Source organism: Arachis ipaensis, chromosome B6, assembly GCF_059453495.1.
Source record: "Arachis ipaensis isolate K30076 ecotype BB chromosome B6, ASM5945349v1, whole genome shotgun sequence".
Lineage (NCBI taxonomy): Eukaryota > Viridiplantae > Streptophyta > Magnoliopsida > Fabales > Fabaceae > Arachis > Arachis ipaensis.
In genome coordinates this window covers 12,446,014-12,456,973 of record NC_142441.1, presented here as the reverse complement: position 1 = coordinate 12,456,973, position 10,960 = coordinate 12,446,014, and the positions used below count along the sequence as shown (strand labels likewise).

The following is a 10,960-nucleotide window of genomic DNA, read 5'->3' as shown; positions in this document are numbered from 1 at the left end:
CAACGCGTTACTTCTGGGCAACGACCTAGCTTTGCGCAATAACGTCTTTGATCTATGTCATGAAGATTCGACTAAGTTGTTATATTGGCTGTCGAAGACCTAACACAACTTTCTTCCTTTATCTGAACTTGGGACTGGTTATGTATCGCAAATATAACATAGGCGGAATTAAAAAATTAATTTATAATTAAAATTAAATAAAGACTATTAGATAATTATTAAAAAAAACTTTAAAAAATATGTTTGTTATGGAGATCATTTAATAGTTCAAAACGTTTTGGATAAGGGAATCCTTTACATCCTGGAATGAAAGTGGGTAATTGGAACATTCAAGTATTCAACTTTTTGGTCTCAAGATTAATTAAAGTATAAGTCTAATAACACGGCACAACATCATGTTGAGGCAGCATTAATGGAGGTCCCTCTTGAAGGCATAAAAGTGGTGGTGTTGTCAGTGTGCTCACAGTGCCATAAACATTCCAGCAAAAGGGGTTGGTCAAAATATGGCCTTCTTGTGAAGGAAACAATTCCACTTGAGAAAGCATAATATCTGTGCATGGAACAGAATCACTGCATGCAAAGCGCATAGGGAAGCTTCTGAAATCGTAAGTGCCTCTTATGTTTGAGTATGACACATTGGACACTGAAACCGCAGAAGTTTGGTTGATGCAGTTCTTTAAGGGGCAATAGTATTGGTCTATGATGATTGGGTTGCGGACATTGTCCATGTGAATGCTCTCGAAGGTTACCATTGACACTGAACCTCTTCCACCTTGCCATGTTTTGATCCGAACACCATTATCAGAGTTCTTAATAACTGACTCACTCACTGTGATGTTCCACACACAAGCTCGCGAGTTGTAGTTCCCTAGGCTCCCAATGCTGCAATCGAATACCACTTATTAATCCATAATTACATGGAACACAATACGTTTTGGTATAGAAATAAAATATAATATATCACATACTTACATGTAAAATATTTTACGTGAAAAATATACTCATGACTTTCTTTAACGTTACGTCACATAATTAGTAAGTTCATGTAACTACGAGTAATCATAGTACACATTAGAGTCAACGTTACAAGATTATTTATTGTTCTTAGCATTTTTTGAAAGAATTTAAGCTGAGTAGTCCATGCTTGTGACCCTTATGGTAACTAGCTACTAGTGAAGTGTACCTAATTCCATGACTTGGACCACACTTGATATTCTTGATGTCCACATTGTAACAACCGGCTCCAATGGACACACAGTCATCACCTGTATACAGTGATAGGAATGAAGACAAACAAGGGCAATATAGGGATTGACAAGTTTTAAATTTTGATAGTTTTTTGAATTACCATTGGAAATGAGTGAATTGTAAATCCTAACATTGTTTGTGTTCTCAATGTGAATCCCATCAGTGTTGGGGCTCAGAGCAGGTGATCTTATGATAAGCTTTTCAATATGTACATTTTGGCAATCTTCAAATCTGAAATGGAATTTTGGACTGTTCTTAATTTTTAGTCCTTCTATTCTCAAATTAGAACTCATAAAGAACCTGATGGCCTGCATAACAAGGATTCAAATTTCATTCATAAGCTCCTCAAATTATGTGCCACTCAAAAAAAAAAAAAAAAAATCAACAAGATTCAGTTATTAATATGTGACTTACCACAGGACTATCACATGGACCTGGTAGTGTTGTTCCATTAATACCCTGTTCAATGGAAATGTAAGCACAGAAATATTAAACCTCAAAAGGTAAAGAGAGAAAGAAAAATGGTAAACTATTTACTTTGTGAGGCTTGCAAGGGAGGTTCCACCATTTCTCTCCCCTACCATCAATAAGACCACCTCCCTTCATTGTCAATCCATTGATTCTATAGAAAACCAGCCATTGTTTCTTGCTTTTATTCTTCGGCCATGAATCAGGTCCATCGGGTGGCATAATAGTACCTTCAACCTTTATATTAATGGTAAAAATATTAAAGCACACGTCATATATTTAGCCATGTACTAATAGTAACAATATTTTGCAGAAAATATTAATATGACATAAGGACATTACCTTAAAAGTAAGGCCAGATAGACAAGGCCCTGTGAATATAGTAGATTGTATCATGAAGACATTACCCTTGGGAACAAGGAGACTTCGCGATTCTTCGGCTCGACATGCTGTGTCCCAAGCCAACTGAAATGCTTGTGTATCATCAGAGACACCATCCCCAACTGCACCAAAAGATCTTACATCGAAAACAAGAGATCTTTCGACAATTTCACCAGTTCCCTCAGGTGATGGAGAAGGAGAGAATGAGATGAGGGACATTGAAAGCCTGCCATAAATTGGGAGAAATAACAAACATATTACTAATATTAAGAAAACTTGAGTTCTGAACAGAAAGAATATCATGTTTATAGGTTAAGCTTCTAAGTAGCTAAGTTTGAACGATCAAACATAGTATTAGTTCACTTGGCTATTTAGAGTGCAACATATTTGGCCACTATATATACTATCTCATTGCTAGCCATAAAAATTGAGTTAATACTGTGTTTGAACATTGATGGAACCACTGGGATTTTGAAACAAGCAATGTCACTATCATTGGCTACACATAGACACAGTTAGTGGGGCATTATGATTTATGATCAAAGAAACGAGGAAGCAGGGTCAAGCTTATGCAGTAAAATGAGTGATCACTATAGTGATTAGTGATTTGCTAGAATGGTTTGGAATGAAGACACTTCTAAACTATCTTAGCACCATCTTTGAGCTTAGTGGAAGCTGCTTTTCTTGTGGATGGTTGAGTCTTACATTGTAATCATCACACAAAACTGACCACTCCGTTTGGGGAGTAGAATCGCACTCTGATTCAGCAAGTTGACTCCACAAGTGAGGATTTGCCAACCTTTCATTGTTATTGATAGTCTCGGGTTAGTTTATAAGATCTGGTTGTATGGACATTCTCTCATGTTTTTAGCTAATAATACACATTTCGTTATTCTCAATGGAAACATTTGTGTAGACTACGACAACTCTCTTGTTTAAGATCAACGTTGTTATTATTGTACATTGACACCATTGAAACTACTAAGCTATTCTAGTGACTTCTACATTGTTTGACTAGGATATGACGAAGAGAAAACACGTTACTTGAATTTGCAATGCATGTTGGGCAAATCAAATCTGTTTATAAGTGAAAAATGTAGTCTAGTTTGTTGCACTATGATTAGTAATTATAAACTATGAATAGAATATTTTAATCAACAACACATCACATTAAGATCCCCATGATAGTAGATACTAGATAGAAGGGACTTGAAACTCTTCACAGTTGAACATTTGAATGTCTTCACGAACAAGACACTACTTGTCTCTTCTTGAAACTGATATTCAAACCACTTGCTTTTGTCCCAAGATAATCGAGACAACAGAATTGTAATCAGAACTAACTAACATGGAGAGCATAACTAAGTCTGCCACCCCATATCATTGTATCCACAAATATATAACACATGACATTTTGGTCTTCTATTCGATGTTACAATCTGCTGTTGTACATGAAAACACGGTCGGTGTTCCTCTGAATACCCATCAAGCATTGGGTAAAATATTTGAGTACCGATATATATCTCAATCTGTTTTTACAAAGACACCGAAAATACAACAAAGACAGGCAAATGGAACAAATTTCATAGAACATAAATAGAGGAAACACGGAGTAGCATTCATATGTAGACCGCAGATGCAATTTTGTTCCATTTTATGATATTTTTATCACAAGCCGAGAAACGGGCATTGCTTCCTCGCATACTCTGGAATCAATTTCACCAATACCTCGGCTGGAACCCCCTTCAGTTCTGGTGCACAAGCAGAAAATAAACCCAAACAATCAGCCAGAACTATTGATGGCAATAAAGTCACAAAAACAATGACATAATTTGAATTATTATCATACCATGAGCTTTGAAATTGAATAATGGTGGAAGGAAACGACCATTTGGTAAGCGAGCATTTGGATCACGTAGTTCATCAAAGAAAGGATGGGTCAAGGCATCTAACTGCACCAGTTATAGACAAAATAAGAACCCACTATAAAACTTAAGAGGACGGGAGACAACCATGACTAATTAGATTAGAAACTATAGAACTGCCACACAGTTTATGGACCATTACATAATAATGGAGAGTACTAGTTCCAGATTAGGATACAATTCCAGAACTATTAGGCCTGCTAAGAAATCATATACTCACAGCTGAGCAACGCAGATTAGGTGAGTATTGTAGTAGTCTTGAGACCAAATCAACAGCTTCTGGAGGCATGCGCTTATGGAATATCTGGTAGTAGCAAATCAATAAATTTATGTTACGATGTGTGCTAAACAAGAGTAGTTAACAGATATTTTGGTGCGGTTAGCAACATTATATTATAAAACAGAAGCTATTGAATCTACCTTGTGCCATGGATGTGCTTTAATCTGTGGGAATTTAAATTCTGTATAGTTAGGGTTCATGCACTTAATCTCTTCCCTTGTTGGAGTGCCCAGAACCTATTGAAACAACAAATGGAACATTTATTTACATGTCATGGCAAATCAGCAAGGCTACTCAACAGTGACAGTTCTTTATCAATTGCATGATATGATGTTACAAGTTACAGCTTTAGTTAACATAACCCATCCAAGTCTACCAATTTCAAAGGATTCAATGCAAATTAGGAAAAAATAGCAGCATTAACAAACAACCAAAAAAATTAGAAAGATTACTTTGATGATCTCAACAAGTTGATCAACTCCACTCTCACCAGGGAACAAAGGCTGGAAAAGGAAAAATAAATTTCGTTATTATAGATGCCAAATGAAAAATAAAAAGAACTCCAATCAATTGATACTAACCTGTCCAAGCAGAAGCTCAGCCAATACGCAACCAACAGACCAAACATCAATAGCTGTGGTATATTCAGTGGCTCCAAATATAAGCTCAGGTGCTCTATAGTATCTAGAACATATGTATGATATATTTGGTTCACCTTTTACCTGTCAAAAGATCAGACCAACAAAGTAAATGTAAACTGTTGTAAATAGGACAGCTGATGAAGCTCTAAGGTGAATGTTGAAGGAGAAAAAACACATAAAAAACGTACCAAGACTTTTGCACTCCCAAAGTCACATAATTTAACCTGGTGGGTATGTGGATTGACCTGGACAGAAAAGCTTTCAGTCAGCAATAATAGAGTTTGAGATGGAAATAACCCATTTTTGCTACACCAAACACTGTGAGAACTGAAACACAAGTGAGAAAAATATAATCAATGAGAAGATATGGTAAATAACACTCATACTAATAGATTTTGAGGCTTGATATCCCGATGGCAGACTCCAATGCAGCGATGTATATAAGATAGTGCCCTAAAGATCTGCAGTATAATAAGAAAACCAATAACACTTCAGAACAGAGCTTACTACAGGAAGGAGAACACATGATCTCGAAATAGAAAATAAAAAACCCTTGCCCAAACTAAACGCAATGAAATGCTGCTATTTTTAACAAGTAATTCAACTTTGTCAACTGGTATCCATGAGTCAATCAATTGTAGGAAGCAGCAACTTTCAGCAAAGTGAAGATTGAGAATTAACACCTTTTGTGTCAACTGACCTTATTAAAAAAATTGTTTGATTTTAGGTGTCATCCACTTTTCTTTTAAGTAAGGCATAATAAACATTTTCACAATATATATGACCATAATTATGCTGAAGAAAATGCCAACTCAAATGGAATGGATTTGAAAGGAAAGTATTGCAAAGATCAGGCTTCTAAATTCCTTTTTATGTTCATAATAATATTTAAATACTAAATACATTTCATTTAACTAGTTGCAACTTGTTCATCAAGATGAGATTATGATTTATTAAAAAGAACAAAAAATAAGAACCGGGGTAGCATGCTTTTAAGATTCATCATTAATGTTCAATGCATGCTCCAAAATTTGAGTAAAATCAAGGTATAGAACTCTAGAAAGTAATCTATAACATTAACAGTTTAAGACAGATATTCCTCAGTATACAACTGATAAAGGGATCACAATTAAGCATACCTGGTACGTATAGAGTTTCACATATATTAGTGGCATCCTTTGGCTCAACTTGTTGTAATGTTTGATCACACGGCTAACTGTTTCAGGAACATACTCTAGTACCAAATTAAGGTATAGTTCATCCTTTTCAGTGGTTGAAAAGAAACAATGCTTCAAAGAGACAACATTTGGGTGGTCAAGCAGACGCATTGTCTGAAGCTCCCGATTCTTATACCTCTTATCTTGAAGAACCTTTTTGATAGCTACAGTTTCACCAGTCTCCAAGCATTTAGCCTACACAATTACAAAGGCCAAAATAAATAAATAAATAAGTAAAATCAGCATCAGAGGCACATTGACATTGCATTTGAAAGGCCAAACGATACATCATCCAGTACACAGTATAGGAATCAGCACCTGGAAGACAACCCCAAATGATCCATGCCCAACAACCCGCTCTGCCATGTAACTTATAGTCTGAAACATTAAGAATTAAGAAAGGTGTTCAATTAATCTACCGCAATAAATGAGCATTTATGTTAAAAATGGAATAATAATTTACAAATACACTTAAATAAAACAAAACAAAATAAAAATGTTTGGGAGACAATAAAAATCAGTATAAATCAGCCCAAAGTTACCTTATTTTGCATTCATGATTCATTAATTACCGTTGTAATAGGTAATATTAGATGAAATAAGTGTGTAATAATAGATGTTACATGCATGAAATTATGAATGTTAGATTAAATGAGATAACTTTAGATTATTGTCTCACTAGTATTGCCGAGAAAATGTTTTGAGAGACAATATTACCTTATTTTGCATTTCTTAATCACCGCTTACCTTATTTTGTATTCTTTAATTACTGCTAGAATAATTGAGTAATTTCAGATGTAACAAGGGTGTAATTATAGATGTTATATATATATATGAAATTATGGATGTTAGTTAAATAAGATAAGTTTGGGTTATTGTCTCCTTAGCATTTTCAAAATAAAAGATGAAGATGAAAATAAAACCCTAATATATGATATATTAACTATATCTATATCCTAACATATGGGAGAGGATATTTACCAATGACAAAGCACAACACAAACATGTTGAAGACAGCACACAGTTGTGCTATTCACTGTATAAAAATTCAAGTCAGCATGCAGTACAGCTGGCATAATAACCAAATCTTGAGGATAACACACTTTTGATTTTAAGAATAAACAGAATAAATTAAATTAAATCTCATGCAAATCCCCACACTCCTCGTCACAACATCTATAAAAGACAAGACAGGGGAAAATAACATATTCAAAAAAAATTAGGTCCACAAATGAATTAAATTGTTTATATACTAGCCTACATCATCCAAGCACCATGTCAACACAGCAAGTGAGACAATAAACTAGTTATCAGCTAGATTATTTAAAGCATTCCACAGATATATCAGGGGAAAAAGATAGAAGGAGAAAATGTACCTGCTTTGGTTGACCATTTCTACCACCAATAGTAGTTACAATGATATGGCCGGTCTCCGTTCCATTGCCATCAACAACTGTAGCTTCCATTTCCTGCAAGATGAACCAACCATAAAGAACTAAACTCTGAAACTTAAAAACACAAAACACAAAAAGAAAAGGGATATTGTGCCAAGAAATTAACAGAGTGTAGTGGCATACCTTATCATCCCTAATTTTCATATCGTTCATCTCTTCCGGCAATCTATCAACGCCGCCACCTGATTCTCTCACGCCTGATGTTGGTGCCATACCAACAGACGCCATATTCAGGTTCTTCCCTCACTTCCTTGCAACTTCTTCAACAGCTCAAAACTCACTCATCTGCCTTCTAGAATCAACAGCAACAAAATTATATTTTTTAATTTTTAATCAAAGCAAAACTAAATAAATGACCATGAAACTGAAGCAAAAACAGTAAAGTACCACCTTCTATGCACAGAAAACCTAAGTCCAAAAATACATGAAAACAATAAATGCAATTTTTTCCTTCATTTTCCCATTGAGTGAACTTCAAAGATCCATCCGTAGGAATCACAAATCCAACGAAAAACACCTCGTCCCAACACCCGCCAAAAAAATTACAAAATTTAAAAAAAAAATTCCCCAAAAATGAAAAAGAGATCCTAATAGCAGAACGGAGGTGGAAAACCCGATCCGAGTGCAGAAAATTTAATTAAGAGAAGTATTGCGACTTCAGCTCAGGGAAAAAGCAAAAGATAGAAGTTATATCGGTTAGAGGATCGAAAGTAGAATTGAGGAAAGTAAATGGCATAAAAGCAAAAAATGAAACAAGTAATAAGAAAGAGGAAGGAAATATAAATATATAATAGAATATAAAATATACCTTGGGAAGCATAAGCATAAGCATAAGCATATTATGTTATGTAATGAAAATGAAAATGAAAATGAAGATGAAAAGCGAAGGAGGTTTGGTTGTGAGGTGGGTTAGATCGAAGAAGGTGACAGACAGGTTCGTTGGTTGGTTCTCTTTAGTTTTATGTTTATGAAATTTGTGTGTGAGAGACTCTGCATTTTGCAAGAAAGACAAATAGTGTTTCTGCTTTACTGTGTGGTCTACTAACTACTATACATCTAAGACCAATACATCCATTCCTCAGTCAAACCACAAATTCTACCTTCTTTTTTTATTTAGTTATTTTGCTTCTTAATTTCATATATTTAATATAAATTTAATTTTAATATATTAATACTATAAAATATTTTCTATAATTTTTTAATAATATTTATTTTTTTAAATAATTATTTTTATTGATATAATATTATATAATTGAATATATATGTAATGTTATTTAATACAAATAGTATATTAAAATTAAATTTTAGCTAATATATTTAAAATATAAAAATATTATATTTTTAATAATTTTAGTAAAATATATCTTTAGAACATATATTAATAATTTTTTTATTATGGAATAAATACTAATCTTTAGTGTTTACTATTCAGACATCTGACAATAATTAAGACATAAATTTGTATTATGTATATTAAATAATTTAATTAAATATATTAAATTATTTAAAAAATTTAATTATTATTTTTTACATAAAAATAATTTTCTATAAATAATTATATTTTTAGTTATTATTTTTACACAAAAATATTTTTATATAAATAATTATTCTTTTAAAGGACTATGTGATTTTTAATAAACAGATAAAAATAAAATTATTATTTATTATTTATTTTTTGAGACATTCATGTAAAACCATCTTTTTATGGATTAAATAGTTTTACTCTTTGTGAATGATTAGAGATTAATTTTGTAAGAAATTGAATTATCCTTAAAAATATAAACAGAAATCCAGTTCGCTATGTATGCTTATTAATTATTATTTTTCTTTTCTTGGATATATGTAATCATGCATTGCCATTTACGGATGGAAAAATTATTAATTACAAAAGTAAAAAATATCTGCGACAAGCATGGCAACTCTCTTTGACTGTTCAAACTGATCATTTAATTTTTTTGGTTTATCCTATCCCCGGTTAACCCGGATATTAATTGTTTCTGGCAGTTTAGGCCAACTGTTCTTTCTTTTTGGGATTAAACTGTTTGACTTTAACTAAAAGCTTAAGATGGAACCAAACAAACAACTAAATCTATCCGGGTTTTTACTCTTCTCTAGATCGTTAAACAAAGAAAAAGCATGTGATATTATGTGATCTAACACAACTCTGAATAATAATTTGAAATGAAAATTTTGATTGTTGTAGACCTATGTTATTTGCAGAGTTACCTATCATAGCAGTCAATCCCATAGGACCCTAATGGGATTGAGGCAACCCACCCCATCCCAGCACGCATCTGAGACGAGATCAGATGAGATATCGGTTTTTTCATCCCAGCCATCCCAACTGGTATTGTGGCAGGATCTCGGCCAAATTCCAACTTTCCTCGGCAAATTCCGCTGAGATTTTATGTAGATGTTGAAGTCCGTTTTTTCCCTATAAACAACATCAACGATGGATTTAAAAGAGGTATATGCGTATTTTTACTTTCAGACCGGCTACACATACAAGCCTTTTTGGCTTACAAGTTATACAAGTTGGTCCAAGTTTAAGAAAAAAACATGCGCACCACTCTTTTAAACGCACGCGTCTTAATCACCCTTCCACAACACGTTCACTCTTCTATTTCTTCCTCAGTCAAAACGCAAACCGTCAATATTCAAGCGACATTTGAAACAAACTACGATTCTGCAGAAACGTTTCAACTCCTCGCGAAGAGCAGAAGAAATCAAGAAGAAAAGATACAAATTTCCATAAAAAATCACCAGAAAAAACAAAGAAACATTATTCAAGGTACTGTTTTACTGCTCTTCTATATTTTTTTTCTAGATTGTCTCTGCCATGTGCTTTGTCCTTAACCAGCAAAACATTAAAAGATTTCAAAAAGAAATATACTGTCTCCCCCATGTTTTGGGTGTATTTCTTAAATCCTTTGGGTGTATTTCTGTAACCGATATTTCTGTAATCCTTTCCGTAACCATTTGGGTATATTTCTGTAATCGTTTGGGTGTATTTCTGAAGTTTCATTATCTTCAAAACGGTTTCAAAGTTTGATTTCAGAAATCATGAAAATCGAAAAAAAACGAAGCAAGAATATAGAGAGAGAAAATGCACGTAAATGACGAAGAAAAAACCAGTGATAAACGCAGGTAAAACAACGAATGAAAAGGCAAAGAGAAAATGTACGAAGGAGATCCAACAAATTTGGCAAAAAACTCGAAAAAAGAAACGAAATCTTTTGAAAAATAGAAGTTATATATTTGCGCGTTAATTGATTTGAATTGATTTAAAAGTCTGTTAAAGAGGCACGTAATATAAGCAGCGCGTTTAGTAGATTTCGTTCTCTTC

The 10,960-nt window shown here is 33.4% G+C and overlaps 2 protein-coding genes across 5 annotated transcripts; both read right to left on the bottom strand.

The window, feature by feature from the left end:
• Positions 1 to 221: 221 nt before the first annotated feature.
• On the bottom strand, positions 222 to 2,470 carry LOC107645968 (polygalacturonase At1g48100-like). The gene is made up of 6 exons (XM_016350132.3): positions 2,059 to 2,470; positions 1,786 to 1,953; positions 1,663 to 1,707; positions 1,349 to 1,556; positions 1,184 to 1,265; positions 222 to 882 (listed from the first exon to the last, which is right to left on the bottom strand). The coding sequence occupies exons 1-6, from the start codon at positions 2,398 to 2,400 to the stop codon at positions 375 to 377; spliced, it is 1,353 nt and encodes a 450-aa protein (XP_016205618.2). The 5' UTR covers positions 2,401 to 2,470; the 3' UTR covers positions 222 to 374.
• Positions 2,471 to 3,335: 865 nt separating this feature from the next.
• LOC107645969 (shaggy-related protein kinase alpha) lies at positions 3,336 to 8,668 on the bottom strand. 4 transcript variants are annotated; one of them, XM_016350134.3, is made up of 13 exons: positions 8,423 to 8,668; positions 7,738 to 7,903; positions 7,537 to 7,629; positions 6,479 to 6,538; positions 6,083 to 6,355; positions 5,330 to 5,404; positions 5,132 to 5,188; positions 4,884 to 5,024; positions 4,755 to 4,805; positions 4,443 to 4,538; positions 4,243 to 4,326; positions 3,947 to 4,049; positions 3,336 to 3,848 (listed from the first exon to the last, which is right to left on the bottom strand). In XM_016350134.3, exons 2-13 carry the CDS (start codon positions 7,840 to 7,842, stop codon positions 3,766 to 3,768), a joined length of 1,221 nt encoding a protein of 406 aa, XP_016205620.1. In that variant the 5' UTR covers positions 7,843 to 7,903; positions 8,423 to 8,668; the 3' UTR covers positions 3,336 to 3,765. The 4 variants fall into 4 exon arrangements, with proteins under 4 accessions (XP_016205620.1, XP_016205619.1, XP_016205622.1 ...); XM_016350133.3 differs by having other exon boundaries at positions 7,738 to 7,906; positions 8,423 to 8,657; XM_016350136.3 differs by lacking the exon at positions 8,423 to 8,668 and adding an exon at positions 8,005 to 8,368 and having other exon boundaries at positions 7,738 to 7,906.
• Positions 8,669 to 10,960: the final 2,292 nt, after the last annotated feature.